The sequence below is a fragment of the Sorghum bicolor genome, chromosome 3 (assembly GCF_000003195.3).
Source record: "Sorghum bicolor cultivar BTx623 chromosome 3, Sorghum_bicolor_NCBIv3, whole genome shotgun sequence".
Lineage (NCBI taxonomy): Eukaryota > Viridiplantae > Streptophyta > Magnoliopsida > Poales > Poaceae > Sorghum > Sorghum bicolor.
In genome coordinates, this window is record NC_012872.2 from 55,866,079 (window position 1) to 55,889,478 (window position 23,400).

General features: G+C 47.1%; 4 protein-coding genes across 5 annotated transcripts; 3 read left to right on the top strand and 1 right to left on the bottom strand.

Moving 5' to 3' along the window:
• LOC8054392 (DEAD-box ATP-dependent RNA helicase 25) lies at positions 682 to 4,375 on the top strand. Its single transcript, XM_002455917.2, has 10 exons — positions 682 to 1,148; positions 1,528 to 1,634; positions 1,730 to 1,785; positions 1,937 to 2,158; positions 2,233 to 2,439; positions 2,511 to 2,597; positions 2,698 to 2,793; positions 2,864 to 3,079; positions 3,253 to 3,435; positions 3,609 to 4,375. The coding sequence occupies exons 1-10, from the start codon at positions 784 to 786 to the stop codon at positions 3,834 to 3,836; spliced, it is 1,767 nt and encodes a 588-aa protein (XP_002455962.1). The 5' UTR covers positions 682 to 783; the 3' UTR covers positions 3,837 to 4,375.
• On the bottom strand, positions 8,277 to 11,061 carry LOC110433725. Its single transcript, XM_021456247.1, has 3 exons — positions 10,995 to 11,061; positions 8,426 to 8,641; positions 8,277 to 8,338 (listed from the first exon to the last, which is right to left on the bottom strand). Exons 1-3 carry the CDS (start codon positions 11,059 to 11,061, stop codon positions 8,277 to 8,279), a joined length of 345 nt encoding a protein of 114 aa, XP_021311922.1.
• On the top strand, positions 10,935 to 14,575 carry LOC8084836 (DEAD-box ATP-dependent RNA helicase 26). 2 transcript variants are annotated; one of them, XM_021456817.1, is made up of 10 exons: positions 10,935 to 11,358; positions 11,881 to 11,987; positions 12,085 to 12,140; positions 12,256 to 12,462; positions 12,546 to 12,752; positions 12,837 to 12,923; positions 13,021 to 13,116; positions 13,201 to 13,248; positions 13,335 to 13,416; positions 13,496 to 13,628. In XM_021456817.1, exons 1-9 carry the CDS (start codon positions 11,060 to 11,062, stop codon positions 13,395 to 13,397), a joined length of 1,170 nt encoding a protein of 389 aa, XP_021312492.1. In that variant the 5' UTR covers positions 10,935 to 11,059; the 3' UTR covers positions 13,398 to 13,416; positions 13,496 to 13,628. The 2 variants fall into 2 exon arrangements, with proteins under 2 accessions (XP_021312492.1, XP_002455963.2); XM_002455918.2 differs by adding an exon at positions 13,845 to 14,575 and having other exon boundaries at positions 10,937 to 11,358; positions 13,201 to 13,416; positions 13,496 to 13,678.
• Positions 19,509 to 23,232, top strand: LOC8084837. The gene is made up of 2 exons (XM_002455919.2): positions 19,509 to 20,604; positions 21,511 to 23,232. Exons 1-2 carry the CDS (start codon positions 19,948 to 19,950, stop codon positions 22,915 to 22,917), a joined length of 2,064 nt encoding a protein of 687 aa, XP_002455964.2. The 5' UTR covers positions 19,509 to 19,947; the 3' UTR covers positions 22,918 to 23,232.

The following is a 23,400-nucleotide window of genomic DNA, read 5'->3' on the forward strand; positions in this document are numbered from 1 at the left end:
AGGACACCTCATCACCAGGATCCAATCCACGTGGATAAGAGAGAAAAAAAAAAGGAAAGAAATTGAGGTTGGCGTTTGCAGCTCAGCCGGTCGTATACTCGTATCGCCAACCTTCATGTTCCTAGCCTTCGATTTGTGGGGGCCGCATGATAGGACGTGGCCTGGCTACGAGCTCCCGGCACCGGAGCAGCAAGCTCGTGGTCGTCGCCGTCGCACCAAGCTACGGAGGGCGGCGAGCTTGTGGCCGGCACGCCGAGACAGCTGACTGAGTTGCGGGAGCCGAGTCGCCGACGAGCTTGTGTGGCTGGGCACTCAGGCTGCGAGCGGCGATGAGCTGTTTTTCAAGATTCGTGTTACATCGAAACTTTGGACACGTACACGAAGCATTAAATATAGATCTATAATTTGCAAAACGAATTTTTAAAGTGTAATTAGTTTATAATTAAACAATATTTATCATATATAAATGAAACTGCTACCGTAGTTATTTCTAAAAAAATTTTGGAACTAAAAAGGCCTTAGAGTAGAGTGATCTGCAGTCAAGCTCCTATGGTTGAGCACGGACGAGACGAGGACGGAAGCGATAAGACGACAGACGAGTGCCTTGGTTGATTAAAAAGAAGAAAAAAAAAAGGAGTTACGTGATCCAGCCGCGTCTGGAAATGCTTTAAAAGCTTCGCCCTGGAAATATCTTATCTTCTCGTCGCCGCGCGCCAAAGCCGCCGCAGCAAGCCCAAGAACCCCGTGTCCTCACCTCACAAAAACCCTGCTTGCTTGCCGGAGATGGCCAGCGGCGACCTCCTCCTCCTCCGCGCCCACGCCGGCGCCCCGGTCCTAGCGAGGGCCTTCGCCGGCCGCCTCCTGGTCCCGGCGAGGCGCCGCTGCGGGCTCGTCTCGCCTCTGGCCGCCGCTTCCAAGGTCGGCATCGCCGACGTTGTTGGAGTTGGACGACGGGTCAGGCCGGGCGGCGCCGACCAGAAGAGGCGGCGCAGGGACGCGGAGGAGGGGTTCGGGTTCTCCGGGGTGGCCACGAGGAGGGAACTTGTCGACGACGAGGAGGACGAGGAAGATGAGGCTCTTAAGTTGGGAGTGGAGAAGAATGGTGGCGAGACGGGAGGTGTGGATGGCTCCTACCTCAGTGAGACACGGTAATGTTCTTCACCGCAATTGTGGAGTCTGAAATTCTGAACTGCAATGTGTTTACGATTTTAGATAAGAACCTCGGGTTGTTGGTGTTTTTCTACTAGTAAATTAAGCTAGATACGATTGCAATTTGACAATGAAAGGTTACATTGCTCGTTTAGATAAAATAAAGTCTCACTAGGTTGTAGTACTGGTCCATGTTAGAGTGAGCCTTCCAAACTACAACTCAGTTGTGGCCACCCATTTTGTAGCGCTTGTGAGCTCAGTGAGTTTTGATATAATTTGAAATTGGGAGCTAACCTGTTAGACTCCATCTTATTTTTGTCTTGCATTTGCAGCTTTTGTTTTCAATTTTGGGTTTGTTGAACGCGATGCATGTTGCAGGTTTGATCAATGTGCTATTTCCCCTTTATCGTTGAAAGCTGTCAAAGATGCTGGATATGAAAGGATGACTGAGGTGCAGGCGGCAACTCTGCCCATAATTCTTCAAGGTCGGTGAAAAATGCAATTGCTATTTCTTAACATTGTAACATTAAAATCTTGGGAATTGGTGAAGGTGACATTTCAATGTTTTGTTGCCATGTAGGCAAGGATGTTCTTGCAAAGGCAAAGACAGGAACTGGGAAAACAGTTGCTTTTTTGGTATTACTTCTTGTTCTTCAGTCACATGGTCAATCTGATACTATTAGGAGCAGCTGAATTATTGCAGCGAAACTGTCTAGTCAATTTCTGCAAAGAAAAAAAGAAAAACGAAACTATCTTGTCATTATAGAAGTTTTGACCTTTGTTACAGCTTCCAGCGATTGAGGTTCTCTCCACTCTACCTCGTGAGCGGAATCAGTTACGGCCACCTATAAATTTGCTGGTGATGTGCCCTACTAGGGAGCTTGCGAACCAAGTGGCTGTTGAGGCCAGGAAGCTTCTCAGGTATCATCGCTCGTTGGGTGTGCAGGTTGTAATTGGTGGCACACGATTAACTCAAGAACAACGAAGCATGCAAGCTAACCCATGTCAGGTTGTTGGCATCAACTACAATGTGTTAATACCTGCGACTGATATATGTACTAACACTTAGTTGTTATCTTATAGATTCTTGTTGCTACACCAGGAAGGCTGAAGGATCATCTTGAGAACACACCTGGGTTTTCTAGCAGGCTCAAGGGTGTGAAGGTTCTTGTTCTTGATGAAGCTGATCGCCTGTTGGATATGGGATTTAGAAGAGATATTGAGAAAATAATTGCTTCAATTCCTAGAGAACGGCAAACACTGTTGTTTTCTGCTACTGTTCCAGAAGAGGTATCTCTTTTTATCTCATTGTCCCCTTTTTGTATCATGAACAATCTAATGAACTGAAGTTCTGTTATTAGGTCCGCCAAATTTCTCATGTGGCAATGAAGAAAGATTATAGGTTCGTTAACACTGTTAAAGAGGGTGATGAGGAGACACATGCACAGGTTTAGAACTTTATATCCATTATTTTTTTGAGCTGTAAGTGCAAAATCGTAAAGCTTGCTAGCTGTTAAACACACTACCTTTTTCTTTTTGTGGCATCAGGTGAGCCAGATGTACATGGTTGCACCACTGGACTTGCATTTTTCTATCCTATATGATGTATTGAAGAAGCACGTCGCAGAAGATGCAGACTACAAAGTAAGTGACTTCAAGTTGCCAGCCTATATCATAGGAAGTTCAGTCTGTCATTTATCATACAATTTGGCAGGTTATTATATTCTGTACTACTGCAATGGTCACCAAACTTGTGGCTGAAGTTCTCTCCCAGCTGAAACTGAATATAAGAGAGATCCATTCCAGAAAGTCACAGTCTGCAAGAACCAAGGTCTCAGATGAATTCAGGAAATCAAAAGGTTTGATACTGGTCAGTTCGGACGTATCTGCCCGCGGTGTTGACTATCCTGATGTCACTCTTGTAATACAGGTGTGTTGTCAGTAATGCTGAATTATTTGCTTTAGTTCCTGAGTGTCTGTAAACTATAGCCATCCTGGACCCCATTTACATCACGGGCAGTCGGGCATGTTTAAGAAAACTCTGTGATCAGGATATGTTTATTCTTGTGAGAAAAGATTGCCAAAAATTACTTTCTCTTGCAGGTTGGAATTCCTGCAGATAGAGAACAGTACATACATAGACTAGGCCGGACTGGACGGAAAGGCAAGGAAGGGCAAGGACTCCTACTATTGGCACCTTGGGAAAAATATTTTCTTGGTACTGTTAAGGATTTGTCAATAGCAGAGTCTGCAGTACCTCCAGTTGATTCTAGTGTTGAGACAGAAGTAAGCAGCATATATTATTTATTTTCCATCTGGCTCTCTCTGATTAAGTCAGTCTTCTCCAAATTTAGCTATGCGTGTCTTTTTTTAAAACTACTCAGAAAATCTATACTCAACTTTTCTTTCCTGTAAATATAACACACTCTTGTTTTTCTTATTTCTGCCTGATTTGATAGGTCAAAAACGCGGTCAGAAAAGTAGAGATGAAGAGCAAAGAATGTGCCTATCAAGCATGGTTAGGGTACTACAACTCAAACAAGACCATTGGTCGAGACAAGTCCAGACTTGCTCACCTTGCAGAAGAGTTCAGCCAAAGCATGGGTCTGGCTGTTCCTCCAGCCATACCTAGAAACATTCTTCGCAAGATGGGTCTTAACAATGTCCCTGGGCTTCGCTCATCATAATCCTGATGCTGTGATATCAAGCAGGAGACTTGTGCTAGTGCACAATACAGTCATTTGACCATCCATAATGCTGTTAACTTCGTAAACAGTATGCTCTAGGCTGCTGGACTTAAGGAAGCAGATTGGTTTGCTGAAGGTCTGAAGTTTCTACAAGCATTTTCACTTCCAATCCGTTCACAAGTCCACGGCTGTAGCCAGACGTGTGCATTCATTTTGAAGCCAAATTTTGTTCGGTCGAAGCATCCACGCTTAACAGAGAATGCTCAAACACAGTTCGTATACAAGGATTTGTCACAAGGATAGTGATTAGTTTGAAATATTTAAATGTACTGCTTCTGAACCTTTTTGCAATAGGTTCTTGCACATTGAGACAAGCCATGCATGGGTAGTGTTTGCTCATCATACGTCTGTACCACAGTGCACCATATAGTTTAGCGTCATGGAGATAGTAGTCCATGTTGCAATACCACATCCACGTGGAATGATTATCGTTACTCTTATTCTTCTCATTATGATTATCGTTGCTCTTATTCTTCTCATTAGTATATTCTGTTTTAGTCTTATTCTGCACCCTATATATATGGGTCCAACTTCATAGATACAATTGAGACGCAATTATATTCTATAATAAATCTAATGGACATATATATCTAGACGATAGCCTAGAACAACGCTCCCACAATGTTCTTGTTTGAGGTACGTTTGGTTTGAGAACAAAGTTGAATAGAACAAGCTGATCCATGATTTCAAGATGGCTGGATGGGGCATATACATGTTAGATGTTTGATTATGAGGACGGGATGTTCAATTTCATTTATTCGCTGAACAAGAAACTAGGCAACAGTCTCACTAGCCCGCGTATTTCCTTTTTTTTTTAAAAGGTTTGTTTCCGCAATTTTTTTGTTTCTAGAAAGTTATAAAGTTATACTAGCATTTTATGGGAAGGTGAAATGTATTTTTCAACTTTTAACTTGTACGATAATTCAATTTTTAACCTGAAACTATGAAACCAGATACTAGACACCTAGCTTCTAACTATCGAAACTAGACAAATTTAGCCCTTTAGCTAGATTCAAAGTTGGTTTTCTATTTTCTAAAATAATAAAAGCATGTTTTAGTCTCTAAAAACTCATAACATATGTATTTTAAATAAAAAATAAAACAAATACTAATTTGTCTAAAAAATTGATCTAACTGTTGGTAATTTATTTACGTTATTTGGAACTTATTTATTTATGTTCTTATTGTTTTATAGCTAGTGGTTTAGTTTATTAGAAACATGTAATATTCAAATGACTCCAAATAGAGTGAATAAATATTTTTTAGGAAAAATAGTATTAGTTTTACTTTTTGAATTAAAATAAATAAGGTATGAGTTTTTAGATATCAAAATAGTTTTTGTCATTTTAAAATAACTAAAGGGGCCTAAGTTGTCCAGTTTGATGGTTGGTCAAATCCCAGTTTTATAGTTTGGGGTTAAAATTAACCTTGTGCAAGTTGAAGGCTAAAAAAACACACCACCTTTATCGGACCAAACTCATCACCGTACCTTTTTCAATATAGTTATGCATAATTCCATAAATAAACTTATCACCAAAACCTTTTATTTTAACTTTTTCAATACAATTTTTTCACAGTTTCGTAGACAATGTTTTCATGACAACTTTTCAATTTCAACATAACATTTTATTTTTTTTAATCAAAATAGATAGCTTTATATATTGACCTATATTGATAACAATTTTCTTGGCGTCACATTTTATATATCAACATATTATATTTTGACAACAACCTTTTTACACGATAACTTTATTAATCTTGAGATCCGAGCTCTCAAAACTACTCTCTCTGTATTAAAAAATAAAATCATTTGGACAAGGCTTGGTCAAACATTGAAAATATAAATCATGAATAATTTTTCAGTTATTGAATTTGAAAATATAAAACCATCTCAAAAATACTCTCTTTGTAATAAAAAAATAAAGTCATTTGAACAAGGCTTGGATCGAACATTGAAAATATAAATCATGAATAATTAAGTTGTTAAGTTTAGAAATGTAAAAACCATACAAATAGATTTGTCTTGAAAAATAATTTTATAAAAAATATACATATAATATTTTTTGATAATATTTTTTATAAAAACAAAAAGTCAAAGTTATACTTTAAATACCATTTCGCTGTCTAAAACGACTTAAGGAGCGATGGTAAGGCTAGATATACTTGAATATGTTTGTATTGATGAATGTTCGTGTGTTGTGTACATGTGTTTGCGTCTCTACTTTGTCTGAATTATCTTAGTAGCAAAACCTGATTTGTCGAATTATCTTCGGTTCGCTTGAGCTTATCTACCGAATCTATCGGTCATTCATCAGTGAATAGTATTTTTAGTCATGGCTTTTTGGATAAGCGAACGTGCTCAAATAGTTTCTCAGAAACGAACGAAAAGGGCCTATTTGGTAAGTTGGCTTGATGAAGCCAGGCCCCAAATCCTAGCCATGGTCCAAAGCAGCCAACAGGCATGTGTTTAGTTGGCCGGCCTGCTCACCATGGCATGGGTTGGATCGTGTTTGATTGATAGACTTTGGAGTTGGCTTGCACCCCAACAGCCCATGTCCATGTGTTTCATTGCTCGTGCACAGGTGGATGCATTCACCATATTCTTCAATCGGTATGGATACCCTCCCCACTCTCTTCTCTTCGATAAATATCTGACCATCACTCCCTCATCCCCACTCGCTCACCCTCACTACCCGCTCGTATCCCACGTGCTGCCCTTCACCCCTTTCTCTTCCCTCGACTCCGTCGCCAGCGAAGCGCCCAAGGCCGCGCAGATGAGTGACAATGCCTCCGTGGGGCATTCCGGCGAGGTGCGCCTTGGCCTTCGGTGTGGCACCAGTGCCGTGAGATGCACCTGTGTCTACCACTCATCTTCGCTTCACTCCAATGGCTCAAGGTCTCCGTCCAAGAGCCGGCCGGCGAGGAGTGCTGGCACCAACTCTAGTAGCTCGTCGGACTGGTTGGAGAGGAACTAGAAGGCGTCATCAGAGGTAATCTTACTGCCACATGACTGCCTAGGGTTTCATCTCCAATGCAAGAAACCCCAATTTTTGGTTGGGTTCTTCACTTTGATTGAAATCTTCATCTATCAAAATGAATTGAATGATCAATGTAGTTCAAGATGCGCATTTGGTTTGAATCAAACCCTTAAATTTGGTTTTTGTTTTAGATCTATTCTTGTGCTATGATTAGTGTAGTTAAAGATTGTGAGTTGATTTTACTACATTTACCAATGTGGTGACATGTTGTCCTGTTCAACCACCGTACCTGATGCTTTTCCTGAGACCGATTAGAGCGGGATTCATCATGTGAGGAACTCAGAGTGTGAGCATGGTCGCCACACTGTCATGAAGAAAGTGTGGGGTGGCAAGCACAGTGGCAGGTGTTTCCTGGATTGCCATTAGAGGTTATTCCAAAAATTTTCTTTACCCTCTTGTTTACATTCAAGTTGTTGATTGTAGACTAAAACATCGGTGATCCTTGTGCAAGATGACACTGCTCAGTGCCGCAAGGTTTGTGTGGATGGACGAACCATGGCTGGAGAGGGTTCATGAACAAGCTATGGAAGGAACTAAAGACCACCAAGCGCAGTGTAGTAAGGGCAAACCAAGCACTGCAAGACGCCTAGAGACCGATGATGCTTCAACATTTGCTCGAGTTGCTCTATGGGAAGAAGTCAGTCGCACAAAATGTCTTGCTCAGCATGTCGTGGCTTTATATGTACTCAAACTTCATGCTATTGGGCTTGATCGTCTTCCTGGTGGCTGCTGTCATCATGAAGTCCAATTGATGGGAGCATCTAGGAATAGGGGTACTGTGGTGTATTTTGTTGATGGTTAGGTGTCAAGTGTGTACTAAGCTAGTGTGCCGAACTTGGTTTGATGTTAGTAGTCAGGTCCTTTATATGATCTTAGTTTTTTTGGAACCTGCATATTTTGGTTGTGCTCATTACGCTCAGTGGCAACTAAATGATGCACAACTTGATTGTAAATGGTGGTTGCATGCCTGCTAGAGGTTAGTGCTAACCATAGCACTTAGGATGCAAACTGATGACTACCACACAATGGCTTCTTTTGTGTGTGCCCAATTTGGAATGATTGGTGCACTATGGATGTAAATGTAGTGTTGCTTGCTATGAATGCTTACTTCATCAACACCATACCTCAGTATCCAATTATGAAGTATACAACATGCTAGGACTAGCTTGACTTGAGTTTTGTAGGGGTGAAATGGCTTGTTGTAAAGGATCTTGAACCTATTCTTAAGGGACCCAAATGCCCTTTCTACTGTGACCCTCAAGGAAGAATGCCTCAGATTGTACACCTCTTTAGGATTTTGGGGTCTCCTAACTCCAAATTCACTGAGATGATATCTTGTGCCTTAGTAGAGAGGCAGGAACCCAGACCTGACTACATAACCAACATCTACTAGGTAGAACTTGCCTATACAAGAGGAAAGAAGGACAATTTTAGAATGGTAGGACTCTATACCCTATTGCCAGCTACAAATCTAAGGAGATGCCAACATACCTATTGGTACCTTAAGACCATCATCCTTCTCCAATGCATGAGCTAGGATTCTAACATCATGAGCTGATCCTTCCCAGCCATCTAACACATAAGAAAACCTTAGGTCCAAATCAACTACATCCATGACATTTTGGGTGGTAGTATGCTTCCTGCCCATGAAAGCTGCTCTATGTCTCTTAGGAACTCTAGCCAAGACATGTGTTCCATCAATGGTCCCTACACAATCCTAAAGAAAACAAATTCATCAATATCTAACTCTTAACAGTGACAATGGAATAGGTGAAGTGAGAAACTCCCACCTTGAAGAAGGGATTCCACCTTTTGCTATTCTGGATTTTTGGGTGGACATAACTAGCTGGAGCAACAATCATTTCATTTCTAAGTTCACCAACAACATACAATACTTCTTGGAAATATCTACTAATGGTTTCAGTAGACCTCTTGAAAGTGTGCTTTATGACCCTAAACCTTGTGTTGTGGCCAACTACTAAAAGAAACATGGCAACTTGCTCTTCAATCTATGAGTTAATGTTATCCCTCAATAGGGCCCTAGTGCAAAACAAGTCACACAGCTAGAAGGAAGGGCTCTCTTCATCCTAAGAAGCTCCACACAACCTGTGTCATCACTATGGTGAATGAACCTAAGGTTTGTGTAACACCCGGCCCAGGGCTTAATAGGATTAACAGGAGACTCATACCAACAAGTTGCAACTTCTTTTCCGGAAGCCCATCTCGAAAGAACTCTAAAGTTAAGCGCGCTTGGCCTAGAGCAATTTAGGGATGGGTGACCGACCGAGAAGTACTTCCTGGGTGCGCGCGAGTGAGGACAAAGTGTGCAGAAAAGACGAAGTATTGGTCTGTGGGGACTGACTATAGCCTAGAAAAGCTGCCAGATGTAAGCGGGCCCGGCCTCGTGGAGGCGGGACGTTACAGAATGGTATCAGAGCCGACCCTCGCGGTTTCACGGGCGCGTGTGTCGCAGTTGCGCAGGCATGATGTGCATGGCTGGTGTGGATCCGAAGTGGTCACACATCATGGCATATGCGCTGGCACTGGATGCACGGACGTGGCCAAGAGGGGACGTTCCTAGCTTGGGGTTGATCGACGAGGACGTCGATCTCTTAAAGTGGTGAGGATGTAACACCCGGCCCAGGGCTTAATAGGATTAATAGGAGACTCATACCAACAAGTTGCAACTTCTTTTCCGGAAGCCCATCTCGAAAGAACTCTAAAGTTAAGTGTGCTTGGCCTAGAGCAATTTAGGGATGGGTGACCGACCGGGAAGTACTTCCCGGGTGCGCGCGAGTGAGGACAAAGTGTGCAGAAAAGACGAAGTGTTGGTCTGTGGGGACTGACTATAGCCTAGAAAAGCTGCCAGATGTAAGCGGGCCCGGCCTCGTGGAGGCGGGACGTTACAGTTTGCTGCCCTCTCTTGGTCTTTTGACAGACATGGGGCTATAGGTAATCCCTCTCCTATGGGATGTCATCCTTCTGAATCTAATAAAGAGCCAAACACTCATCACAACAACCATTGCTGCACCCCTAACAATGAGCCTGCAACGTCTAATTGAAGGATCCATGAAGCTAAACAAGAAATTAAGACTAAGAATTAGTACATGATAGGCAGCTGTGATACCACACCGATACACGCCACCCAGATCCTATAGGCACAACAAGCTAACCAAATGGTTAATCTTGGAATGGGGGAACAATTACTAGAAAACAATAACAGTATGAACTAAACCCTAATCAGTTTAAGGGATCGGTTGCGATAGAGCATGCTGCGCCACCTAGATCCATAGCAAATCATTGACCGGTTCTCCAAAGCTCAGCAAAAATTTGAGATTTCGTCATATATAAGGACCATAGCAGTTCACGCACAACCTTAGCCGGTAAAATCAATCCATGTTGCCAATATCATAACGAAATCTTAGAACAAGAACACTAGCAAGTGACCAAATCCATAACCACAACAAACAATCCCACCATTTAGAGGGGAATGCGTGATGGAAGCATGACAAATCGGAGCAGTAGAGGAAAGAAACGAGTACACACAACGAAAAAGAGAGTGCGCCGCGTACCAGTGACCTAAATCTCTTACCAGTTCATCGCCACAGGCGACGACGCAAGGAGGACGAAGAAGGAAGGGGGTGAGATCTCGAGCGAGAGAGAGGAGTGGCGCTGCGCCCAGACGAGTGAACAGTACCAAAAAAAACCCTAAGGAGGGCGGTGAGGCTCTGGTGTAATTCGGTAGTTGCGGAGAGCCACCTGAGCCCACCTGCGAGCGCACGAGGGAGGGTGGCCCAAGCAAGGTCCAGAAAAACGGATGCCCCCTCCATTTTCCGAGAGTCACACTATCCCGCTTACAGAGATCTTTAGTGACCTGGTTTAGTGGAGAAAACGGGCAACCAAACAGGCCTAATTAAGCCTCAGCAGGCCTGGTTTAGACATAGACGGCCTGCCAAACAGGCCCATACTGATCTCCCTCCCGAAGTCCCAAAATTCATTGCGGATCCTTTCTCAAGGAAAAAAAAAGGAACATTGTGGACATCCCTATTCTCCATTTCACCTTCCGCCGCCGCCGCACTTCTCCCCGCCCGTAGGTCGAGCATCGCCGACTTCGCCAGCCGGATCATGTCGACCAGCGCCAACCCGAAGCCGAAGCGGCGGCGGAGGGGCCCGCCGAAGCAGTGCCCTGAGTACCCCATGGTTGCCACCGTGGGGGCAATGGTTGCCCACGAGGTGGGCGCCGAAGGGCCACGGAGGGACGCGAGGCAAGGACCTGCGTTCCCTAGGGTTGTTACCACCACGGCCAGGGGAGGAAGAGGTGCCGGTGAGCAGGGCGCTGGCGGAGTGGAGGGTTCGGCGTCAAACGCTGATAAGAGCGCTCACGAGGCAGGTGGCGTCGATGGCACGTACCTCACCGAGACGCGGTAATGTCTTGCTTACTTAGGGGATGTGCACTGAAATACTCTCGTGATTATTGGAAGTTGGAACGGGGGATTAGTGTTGCTGTGATTCCATGGTTATTGCTAAAGCATTAGGTTAGTAAGATCGAATTTATGGCTCTTTGTTGTTTTCCCCATTATTCCTTTATTCTAGAATCGAGAATTCGTCACTATGTTGCATTTGCAGTACACTCTATTGTTGTTTTTGTTCTAGAATCGTTAATTCATCGCTATGTTTCTTTTTGCGAGAAATGTATCACTATGCTGCAGTAAACTGTATTGTTTGTTAGATCTCCAGTCCCACATCACGATTTCTAGTAACTTAGTAGAAGGTTTACTCAGCATTGAGAGTTATTTGTAATTGAGTATCATCTGGAACTGGGAGCTTATTTTGGATTTGATTTGCAGTTATGACATTGCTGGCTGCATTGTTAGTGTGTACATCTAATAACTATTAAGGACCCATCATCCTGTAGCCTTAACAGTCAGCTGCTATGCATGTCACAGGTTTGATCAATGTGCTATTTCTCCACTGTCGCTGAAAGCCATCAAAGATGCTGGATATGAAAGGATGACCCAGGTGCAGGAGGCTACTCTGCCAATAATTCTTCAAGGTCAGCATACATGCCCAAACACTACAGCTAAATCCTTGACACCAATTCCTTGGGAGTTGGGACCCCTAAAGTAACATTTGAGTGCTTTTGTCTGCAGGAAAGGATGTTCTTGCAAAAGCAAAGACAGGAACAGGAAAAACAGTTGCCTTTTTGGTACTCCTTGCCTTCGGCCCACCTGATCAATTTGACTGTTGTAGCAGTTTTCTCAACTGTTGCAGTGATATAACTACTGGATTAACCCATGTGACTGAGTTCTAATTTCTTTTAGCTCCCAGCCATTGAAGTTCTCTCTGCGTTACCTCGTTCAACTTCTATAAATTTGCTGGTGATGTGCCCTACCAGGGAGCTTGCAAACCAAGTGGCTGCTGAGGCCAGGAAGCTTCTCAAGTATCATCGCTCACTGGGTGTGCAGGTTGTAATAGGTGGCACACGGTTACCTCAAGAGCAACGAAGCATGCAAGCTAACCCATGTCAGGTTGTACCCATGAACCACAGTAGTACAGTGCATACATACCTAGGTGCAACACATGCGCTAATACTCTGGTACTTCTAAATTAGATCCTTGTTGCTACCCCTGGAAGGCTTAAGGATCATCTTGAGAACACGCCTGGATTCTCCACCCGAATTAAAGGTGTGAAGGTTCTTGTTCTTGATGAGGCTGACCGCCTGTTGGATATGGGATTCAGAAGAGACATTGAGAAAATAATTTCTTTCATCCCTAAAGAGAGGCAGACACTGCTGTTTTCTGCTACTGTTTCAGAAGAGGTATCTCCTTTTGTCATTAATTCACTAGTCCCTTTTTGTACCTTATATGATCAGATCATTTTAAAAGGGAACCATTACTGTTAGGTCCGCCAAATTTCTCACCTTGCAATGAAGAGGGACTATAATTTCATTAACACTGTTCAAGAGGGCGATGAGGAGACACATGCCCAGGTTCGAGGATGCCATTTTCATGAGCTATGTCGGTAAAATTTCATAGCTTTTGAGTGCCTTACAATTAACCTTACATTAACTACCGCTGATGCATCAGGTAAACCAGACGTACATGATTGCACCTCTAGATCTGCACTTCCCCATATTGTATGATGTATTGAAGAAGCATGTTGCGGAAGATGCAGAATACAAAGTAAGTTACCTCACCAAGTAATTGCATGATTATGCCTTGAGGAATCTGGTATGGCAGTGTGTCATTGACAATATTATTTTGCAGGTGATAGTATTCTGTACTACTGCAATGGTTACAAAACTTGTCGCTGAGGTACTCTCCCAGCTAAAACTGAATATAAGAGAGATTCATTCCAGAAAGTCGCAATCTGCAAGAACTAAGGTCTCAGATGAATTCAGGAAATCGAAGGGTCTTATATTAGTCAGCTCCGACGTATCTGCCCGCGGTGTAGATTATCCTGATGTCACACTTGTCATGCAGGTGGGTTAGATAATTGTTTCTCTTGCCAAAAGAAATGAAAAGGACGTGGATTCATCAAGAAATTTATTTGCTCATGTAGGTTGGTCTGCCAGCTGATAGAGAACAGTATATACATAGACTCGGAAGGACTGGACGGAAAGGCAAGGAGGGGCAAGGCATCTTACTATTGGCTCCCTGGGAAATGCATTTTCTTAGTATAGTTAACGATTTGTCAATATCAGAGGCTGCAACACCTTCGATTGATTCAAGCATTCAGGCAGCAGTAAGTAGTATAAAATTAGTGCTTATCTTATATCTTCCCATTTAGCTTGGTCAATCTCAGTGCAAACTTTGTTAAAAAAGGGTCTTGGCTGCCCAAGAAATCTGAAGTCAATTTTGGCCTGTAAACTGGTGCCTTTATGTTTTCATATTCCTTCTTGACTTTATAGGTCAAAGACGCAGTCAGAAGAGTGGAGATGAAGAGCAAGGAATCAGCTTACCAGGCATGGTTGGGGTACTACAACTCAAACAAGGCCATCGGCCGAGACAAGGCCAGACTTGTGAGGCTGGCTGAAGAGTTCAGCCAGAGCATGGGGCTTGCAGTCCCGCCAGCCATTCCCAAACTCATTCTACGGAAGATGGGCCTTAGCAATGTTCCTGGGCTCCGGTCTTCATAACCGTGGTGATCCAAATTCAGCAGAATTTGACCAGTGCTTCTCTCAGCCTGGTAAACGCTGTGCTTCCACCATTGTTGCACGTTCGTGCTGGGCCATGGAGATTAGCATATTGTTTTTGCTGAAGTTCAGGAGTTCCTTAAGATGAACTGGATTCTATAGTCATGACGTCAACCATGACTGCTTCATTTTATCTGAAGCCGAACCTGACCGGTGCGTTATCCACAACAGACATTTTCAAACATGCCCAGCGATTAGTATTCGGTTCTATCAAGTTTTCAAATGGGTACGAACCCATATTGATTAGTAGAATATATTTGGGGAAGGAAAAAAAAGATATATGTATTTGCTGGCAGCACCACATGTGACATGCCAGTTGATATTTTCATTGCAATGGTACACTTTGTCATTGCAATGAAAATAGTTTTTATATTAACGTTGGAGCTATGGATGAGATCTACAAATTTTCAGTTTTGAGGTTTATTATTATTATTTGAGATCGCTAAGTTGTAGCTGTCGATGAGATTGGCATATTGTTTTTCCCCCCTAAAGTTCAGGAGTTTCTTACGAAGAACCGGATTCTGTAGTCATGTCTTCAACCATGACTGCTTCATTTTGTCTGAGGCCGTATCTTGGACTTGTTCAGTATTCACAACAGACAGGTTCAAACAGGCTCGGCGATTAGTATTCAATTCTATCAAGTTTTCAAAAGGATACGGAACCGTATCAATTAGTAGAATATATTTTTGGGAAGGAAAAAAAAAAAGATATATGTATCTGCTGGCAGCACATGTGCCTTGCCAGTTGATATATTAATTGCAATAAGTACTTCTGTCCTGCTGCCTTTATCATTTGTAAAGAAGTTGGTATTGCATTTCTGGCATTCGTGCATCATTCGTCCATCTCAAGCTAAGATTTGGAGATGAAAATTTTTTAGATATTATATCGGATGTCGGAAGAGGATTTTAGAAACTAATAAAAAAACAAATTACATAGCTCATCAGAAAACTACAAGACAAATCTATTAAGCATAATTAATCTATCATTAGCACATGTGAGTTACTGTAGCACTTAAGGCTAATCATGGAGTTACTAGGCTTAGAAGATTCGTCTCACGTTTTTCAATCTGTAATTAGTTTATTTTTTTATGTACATTTAATGTTTTATACATGTGTCCAAAGATTCGATGGGATGGACGAAAAAATTTTAGATGGGGAACTAAACACGGCCTAAAAATCGTTGGTCCTCGTCTCCTCGATGCCAGTTTCATTGACTAAGAGCAAGGTCAATAATAGAGCCAAATGCTTGGCTATAAACCAAGTGATTAGAGTTATACAATAAGTTGTTTTATGTTTGTCTTTAAAATATCTTCTCTTTCCTATTCGTTCTCACAACACTTGCTATTTGGGCCCACTACTATCTATGCATCCATGCCCAGCTTGGTGCTTACATAAAGAGCCAAGCTATCATCTCTCTCCTCTCCTCTTCTTCACATCAAAATTAGCTTGGCTATAAGCGTATTATTGTACCTGCTCTATGGGGTGTTTGGTTTGTGTTGTTAAAGTTTAATAGGTATGGTAGTATTTTTGTTTAATTTAGTATTAGTGTCCAATCATGGACTAATTAGGCTCAAAAGATTAATCTCATATTTTACTCTCTAATCATATTTTTAGTTTCATAAATAGTCTATATCTAGTACTTCATGTATTTGTCTAAACATTTAATGTGACAGACGACCGTAACCAAACAGACTCTAATTGTATTTGTGTATACCAAGCCACCCCAGGGATTCTGTCCTCGGGGTTGCCTTTTTGTACTAGTTCGGTCTCGTTTTTCTTCCTCATTGCAATGGCCAGCTGAGGCCATGGTACACTATCTAGCTTTTTTCACTGTCCGTAGCAGTTTGCCATCATTTTTTAGACCAAAAAAAGCAGTTTCTCATCATCGGGGATGAGGCGATGACTGTTCCAATGCACTTGCTGATTCCTACTTTCAACATGAGCTGAGAAGAACTCTTTTGTAGTGGAAGTATCCGCTAGAATTGATTGATCGAGAATTCATGGCTAGATTCGAAACTAGAACGGGAGTATGACCTTATGGAATCTGGCACATGTGGCCCATGTCGCATGGTTGGGTCAAATTGTACTGGAAAACTTTTTTGGTTGGTGGGAGCTGGGGAGGGGAGGAGATCCTGAAAAAACTGGAGATGTAGGTTACTGCCAGTGGTCAATTTTGGTGGAGAGACCTCGACGGGGCATGCGGCTGTCGTGGGCGCGTCACGGTCAACGTCACGACATTTGTGTTGGGTTCGGGCTCAATGCTGTTGGCATAATCTGACCAATCAATGAATCATCCAAGGGATACCCCTGAGGCCCTGACATTGCTCCTGAATCAGCTGTGACCGTGGACATCAATAGAGGACCAGTAAAATGCGACTACTAAGATCTTGTTTGGATGTAGTCGGATTTCCATCGATCCACATACGTTGGGGTGGGTTGGAGTGGCTTTGTTTGGATGTAGTTGGATTTGCATCAATCCATATGTGTTGGAGTGGAATTTGAACTAAATTTTCCACCTCAATCCACATGTGGATTGAGGTGAATCCGACAACATCCAAACAAGACTTAAATTTTATCCCAACCCACTTTAATACATACACGTGGATTAAAATGAATCTGACAATATCCAAATAAGGTCTAATGGTATTGTTACCCATGGGTTACATCGTCTACAGTAGTAGTAACGACGAGACGAACTTGAGGTACGCTAGTGAGCGCCGGTGGTGGCATCAGTAGGGACATAGCCAGTTGGCACGTGGCGGCACGCAGAGCAGCGGCGGCGCAGCCACGCCGAGGGCAAGCAAGCCATGCCATGCCATGCCATGCCAGGAGGAGGCGCGCGGCATGCAGGGCACCACCTGGCGCGGCCGGGGCTAGCTCCCCATGCGCGCGCCTGCCTTCCTGCCTGCGGCTGCATGCGCTCTGCACTCCCCAGCGTCCGCCACCCGTGCGACGCATGCATTCGCACATGTGCGCTCTGGGGCCACCGGCCACACCGCCCCCTGCAGGTACGTAGCGCGCAGCGAGCCGCACAGCGCGAAGCGGCGGTCGAAGTGAATGCATGCAGATGCAGTGCAGAGCAGGGCGCCGGCCGGACTACTGTTCTCACAACAGCACCGGCGCCGCGCGGTCCATCGTCAGATCGATCGTGGTACTCGGCGTGCCGGCCTGGCCAGCTTTATTGGTTATGTTATGGCACATGCAATGCATTCATCGCCATTCAATCCGTTTCGTTCGGTTACACCTGCTCTCTCTCTAGCTCATTGGCAGTATTCGCATGACCTCTGGCTCTGGCGTCTGCAAGCACACACACAATGGGGTTCCCCGTTGCCAGTACTAGTTCAACGAGGTAATCTGCCGCGATCTGAAAATAGGAACACGCAGGTCATTAGCCTTCAGCCTGCATATATACATGCATGCAAACTGCAATTCGCCGCCCTCGTGAGATCAGATGACACGTACTGATGCATGCAAATTAAAGCGCGATCATTGGTTCCACCAACTAAATTTTAGCTAGCTAAAATTATTTTAGCTACTCTTGGGTGACTAATAGAACTAAACTATTTTAGCTCTTTTTAGTCAATGTGTTTAGAACTTTAGCTATTAAAGTGACTAAAGTTTAGCTAGCTAAAATAGTTGGTGAACCAAACAGGGCCTTTATTTGCAGCTGCACCGAGATGTGCTGGATCTCAGCACTATAATTATATATAGATGTATACTTACATATGTATATATAAATCCCCGAGTCTATTGGATTCATCTTGCTTCAACACATGCGGCCATGCGCGGACCGCGCGCGCTCGCTCGCTCGATCTATCCGACGGAGACGGAGTAGTAATCAATAAAGCCAGCCCGCGGTGATAGTAGGGCAGCAAGCTGACAAGATTGGTCTCCTCGCGATTACCAGTAGTGGGATTTTGAATATACATACACACCAATATGATATTAGTTCTCCAATGTACTCATCGATCAAACCTTGGACTACTTGTATAATACTAGTATATTCTAAATGATGTGTACTCATCGATCAAATCCTTGTACTTGTATAATAATCCTAGTATTATTCTACATGATGCTCCAATGCTCTCAACTTCATTCTACCTCTAATACAAGGAAAAGAAAAAGAAAGCGCCATATGCATATATAATCCGTCGTCGCTGATGATGATTCGATTCGCTGTCACTAGCGTTACTGGCTCTGCAACAAGGTTGGCCGCATCGTTGGCGTGATGGCTGGCGTCCACGCAACGGACAACACAGCGGCGTCTCCGACGCCTGAATAAGAAACCGAACCGCTTCGTATATTCTGTCCGCTCATCAAAATCTCAGAAAAAAACAGCGAGGGTTGTTATAGCTAGCTCGATCGGTAGCTGACTTCTGCTGTTGTTGAAGCTCTTTTGTCCGCACGAAAAAACGTACAGAGGCCGGGTTGGAGTTCGGTAGTGGTAACTGACAAAAAAAAAACGGTGTTTGGAGTAACTATCGTCGATTCTTTTTCAGTGACGTGAAATCGCGGGCATATTTACGCCGGTGCTTACGACTAATACTACTCCTAGGTAGCGCGATCATCTGCTGGTGCTCACTCCATCGATCCCAACACACTTAGCTGTTCATTATTGGCCAGTCTCAATGCATGTTTCATGAGAGTGTCATGCACATTAAATAGGGTGCTACATAAGCAAAATTGCTGACTTGGCAGGGTTATTAAATGAAGGAGTTTCATCAGATGGGAGAGGAGTTTCATCTCCATGAAACTCATCTGGCTCGGTTACCTAGTTTGCAGTCTTGGTAACTGTATCATGAAACTATGCATTGAGACTGGATTCCCTCCATTTGGTATCGGTGTGGCTTTTGACGACAGGACGAAACGATCGAAAACTCATAAAACAGTGGTCCGTCGCATCCAAACGTCTTGTGATTTTGCAACTTTTTCCGCGTGGAATCGTCACCTGAATTGTACGCCGGCCACCCGCAGCCGTGGAAGCACACCTCGACCCTGGGGCCTCATCGGCACACGTCTGTGGACTCTGGACTCGGGATGGAAGATGCAAACTACCACCGTAGTACTATACGACTAGGATTTCTCCCGCCCGCGCTCGGAAAGCAACACCGGGCGGTTTGGCACGTACCACACCGAGGGCGCCGAAACCGAGCATATTCGAGCGCGCCTTCCGCTGCTTCGCCTCTCTTTCTTTTCGTCCCCCTGCCGGTGGCGGAGACACCGATGCCGGACGACCTGCTGTCAATTTTTTTTGTGTGGCTTTTCTCCTGTTTCGGCCGCCCGCCCGCGACCCGCCCCGCCCCCGCGTGCGTGCACCAGCGCTCGGTATATTTCCCGGAAATACCCCTCCGGTCCGGTCTCAAAGAGCTCGCTACTCCCCCGAGGTCAGCACGGTCATTGGCCTACTTCACCAGTCCCTCACGCTGTCGTGGCGTCTCCGGCTTCTTTCTTCTTGTTGCCCTCGGTTTTCACCTCCACCTCCCTCCGCGCGCGCCGGCGACCCGCCCTTCCCGAACTGTGCGCTTTAAAGCCCCCGCATCGCCACCATTTGCAGAACTGCCCCGTGCTCTGCTGAGGTCTGCTCCGCTCCGCTCCCCCCGGCAGGCAACGAGACACCGCACGGGCTGGGCTGACCAACCAAACCCGTCTCTGTAGCTGCTGGTCACCACCAAGAAGCTAACCACCAACGCCCCCAACACCTCCCTCCACCGCGCGGCGCAGAGGTCAGGGAGGGGGGCAGCTGCCGGCCCGAATTAACCTCCCTCTCTCTTCTCTGCCCGCCAAGATCGCGAGTGAAGGCGCGACGCTGACAATCTGACATGGTGGCGAGCGTCGCTGCCGCCGCGGCAGCGGCGGCGGCGGCGGCGGCGGGGCCGCGCAGCCGTGGGGGCAGCAGGAGGGAGCCGGCGACCATGCACGCCGGCATCAGGCGGTCGCGCTCCGACCCGCACCTCCGCTGCCCGCGCCGCGGGGGCGCGGCGGGCGCCGCGCTCACCACCAGCCGCTCCATCGGCGTCTTCCCGTTCCAGTTCGGCGCCGCGCCGCTGCGCACGCCGCCGCTGCCCGACGGCGGCGGCGACGGCTCCCGGCTCCTCACCGTCTCCGACGCCGACGACGGCGTGCCTGCGGAGCCCGAGCCGGAAATGCCGGCCGCCCGGAGGCCCGAGCAGGCGCACTGGCTCGACCGCCTCCTGGAGCTCCGCTCCCGCTTCCACGACCCGACCAAGCGCGACGTCCTCGACGGCGAAGACGACGACGACGACGACGAGGATCTCTACCGCCTCGACGGCGCTGACCACCACGACGGCGGGTGCGGCGTCAGCTACGAGGACGACGGCGAGGCGGAGGCGGAGGATGCCAGGTGGGACCGCGACTCCTTCGCCAAGCTGCTGGCGCGGGCCCCGCTCGGGGAGGCGCGGCTGTTCGCGCAGCTGGCCTTCCTCTGCAACATGGCTTACGTCATCCCCGAGATCAAGGTGAGCAGCCATCGCGCGATCACACACAGACACAGCTATACTAGTAGCATCAAAAAAATGATAAACCCTCGGCCGTCCGTTCGGGCCCCGACGGCCAAGATCGTCTGATCTGGCAGATCGTCCTGCCAGCCCAGGAGGATCCTCGCGCCTACAGGCTGGGCCTGGCATGAAGGCACATGCGGGCCCACCGCCACTTGTTGCTCAATTTTCTTTTTGATTTTTTGGAAGGGCTGGCCGACTCCATCACTCGAATAAAGAATTTCGCGGTATGGAGGTATCGCCATTAATGGTTGACAGATTTAGGTAGGACCTTGGCTTTAATTCGCCGCGCAGCAGCCCATTGCTAATTGCTGCTAGCTCGAAACGATCTGTCCTGCCGCGCACACATTTAGGATTACGTGCAACACCCATGTAATTGGGGAGCCCCACCAAGAACAACTTGCGCGCCTATCGTTTCCTACTACTGAGCTGTGATCATTATTTGATAATTGTATGGCTGTTTTTGCCGTTAGCTGCTAGGTTTGTGCAGTGCCCTTGGAGACTAGGAGTAGTCGATGCGTAGTTTTCTATAATTATTATGGAGGAAATCATCAGCACGTAGTTTTCTGCTGTTTCCTTCAGGTAGTTGGCTGGAAAGTTCCATATACCAGCAAATCGCGGCGAAATTATGTTCAATATTGAAAAAAACCCATGTCGTGATGTGATGGTACCATGCTATTTAATGTTGACTCTTCTTGATATTTCAGCATTCTTGTAGTCGTACACTCGATCGATGCTCATTATTCTGAGTGAGATTTTGTTGATGGAAAAAACTGTTAGTTTAATAGATCGTGAATGAAGCCGACCAGTAATACAGTAAATGAAATGCGAAGTATCTGAAGAGTGCCGCCGATTGTTTGGTTTCAGGTCGAGGAGCTGAAGAAGCACTACGGATTGCGGTTCGTGACGTCGTCTGTGGAGAAGAAGGCGGAGGCCGGCATCATAAGCGCCAAGCTGGACGCGGACTCCACGCGGCCGCGCGCCGCGCCGGCGTACGAGGTGGCGTCCGGCCCGCAGCCGCGCCGGCCCATCCGGTCGCACCTTGCCTACGAGGTGGCGGCGTCGGCCGCGTCCTACATCCAGGCGCGCGCGCGCGGCCTGCTCTCGTTCGGCACGACGCCGCACCTGCAGCAGCAGCAGCAGCAGCATGCGGGTCAGCAGGCCCGGCTGTACAACTCGGGCGTGGCCGCGTACATGGCCGCGTCGACGGTGACTGCGGTGGTGGCCGCCGAGGACGAGGCGCGGCAGGAGGCGGCCCGCGACCTGCGTTCGCCGCTGTCGTCGCCGTGCGAGTGGTTCGTGTGCGACGAGGCGGACGCGCGGACGCGGTGCCTCGTCATCCAGGGCTCCGACTCGGTGGCGTCGTGGCAGGCCAACCTCCTGTTCGAGCCCACCGAGTTCGAAGGCACGGGCGTGCTGGTGCACCGGGGCATCTACGAGGCGGCCAAGGGCATCTACGAGCAGGTGATGCCGGAGATCGAGGCGCACCTGCGGGCGCACGCGGGAGCGGGGGCCGGGGCGCGGCTGCGGCTCACGGGCCACTCGCTCGGCGGCAGCCTCGCGGTGCTGGTCAGCCTCATGCTGCTGGCGCGCGGCGTGGTGACGCCCGACGCGCTGCACCCGGTGGTCACGTTCGGGGCGCCCTCCGTGTTCTGCGGCGGGAACCAAGTCCTGGAGGCGCTGGGCGTCGGCGAGGCGCACGTCCGGTCCGTGGCCATGCACCGGGACATCGTGCCCAGGGCATTCTCGTGCCGCTACCCGGGCCACGCCATCGCGCTGCTCAAGCGCCTCAACGGCGTGCTCCGCACCCACCCGTGCCTCAACACGCACAGGGCGCTCTACACGCCCATGGGCGCCACGTACATCCTGCAGCCCGACAGCGGCGTGTCGCCGCGCCACCCGTTCCTCCCCGAGGGCGCCGCGCTGTTCCGGCTGGACCCGGACGACGCCGACGCGCCGGCGCCGGCGCCGAGGGCCCTGGTGGCCAGCGCGCTGCGCGCGTTCCTCAACTCGCCGCACCCGCTCGAGACGCTGAGCGACCTGTCGGCCTACGGCGCGGGGGGCGCCATACTCCGGGACCACGAGTCCAGCAACTACTTCAGGGCGCTCAGCGCGCTGGCCAGGGCGCCACCGCGGCGCCGGAAGCAGCCGGAGATCGTGTGGCAGCTGCCCGGCGTCGAGCGGCTGCAGCAGTATTGGTGGCCGGGGATCGCCGGCACCGTCATCCCAGCACCGGTGGCCGTCAGCAACAAGGAGCTGGTGTCCGAGGCATAGAACTTTGCGCTGCCCTTGCTTTGGTTGGCTCGCCCGGTTGAGCAGTGTACATTCTTTGGTTCGTTCTTCTTTTGGTTGGTTCCGCCGCATGAGGTACATAGGAATGCACAGCTTCTTTTGGCGTTTAGGTTCGTGTAAAAATTGTAATCATGCATAGCGTAGGAGCGTGTCCGGTTTGGTGTCTTGGTGGCCAGCAAAGATCCGCGGCTGCTCAATAAGACAATGACAATGGGTTTTTGTCTGGGGTTCATGCGTAGGAGCGCATGAGTGCAACATGTAAACTTGTTCCAATGAAGCCTTAGAATTCTACTATAAGAACTTTGAGCAAGTGAGCAACAAATATTACTTTTCGAATCTACCAGAGCACCAACATGCTCCTCTCCACAACACCTGACCTCCAAACCTTCACTCGCGGCGTCCCCTCGCAGCTTTTCCGCCACGCTCCAGTTTTCAGTGCATCAGTTCTGAGAAACAAGGCTCAAA

Bases quoted from the DNA above. Each gene is read 5' to 3' on its own strand.
- LOC8054392 (XM_002455917.2), top strand. From the start codon at position 784: ATGGCCAGCGGCGACCTCCTCCTCCTCCGCGCCCACGCCGGCGCCCCG. The intron at 1,786-1,936 runs GTATTACTTCTT...CCTTTGTTACAG, and splicing joins GGAAAACAGTTGCTTTTTTG to CTTCCAGCGATTGAGGTTCT. The intron at 3,436-3,608 runs GTAAGCAGCATA...CTGATTTGATAG, and splicing joins ATTCTAGTGTTGAGACAGAA to GTCAAAAACGCGGTCAGAAA.
- LOC110433725 (XM_021456247.1), bottom strand. From the start codon at position 11,061: ATGATCCGGCTGGCGAAGTCGGCGATGCTCGACCTACGGGCGGGGAGA. The intron at 8,642-10,994 runs GTGAAATGGAGA...AGGATTGTGTAG, and splicing joins AAGTGCGGCGGCGGCGGAAG to GGACCATTGATGGAACACAT. The intron at 8,339-8,425 runs GTATGTTGGCAT...CCTCTTGTATAG, and splicing joins TGGTCTTAAGGTACCAATAG to GCAAGTTCTACCTAGTAGAT.
- LOC8084836 (XM_002455918.2), top strand. From the start codon at position 11,060: ATGTCGACCAGCGCCAACCCGAAGCCGAAGCGGCGGCGGAGGGGCCCG. The intron at 12,141-12,255 runs GTACTCCTTGCC...AATTTCTTTTAG, and splicing joins GAAAAACAGTTGCCTTTTTG to CTCCCAGCCATTGAAGTTCT. The intron at 13,417-13,495 runs GTGGGTTAGATA...TTGCTCATGTAG, and splicing joins ATGTCACACTTGTCATGCAG to GTTGGTCTGCCAGCTGATAG.
- LOC8084837 (XM_002455919.2), top strand. From the start codon at position 19,948: ATGGTGGCGAGCGTCGCTGCCGCCGCGGCAGCGGCGGCGGCGGCGGCG. The intron at 20,605-21,510 runs GTGAGCAGCCAT...GTTTGGTTTCAG, and splicing joins ACGTCATCCCCGAGATCAAG to GTCGAGGAGCTGAAGAAGCA.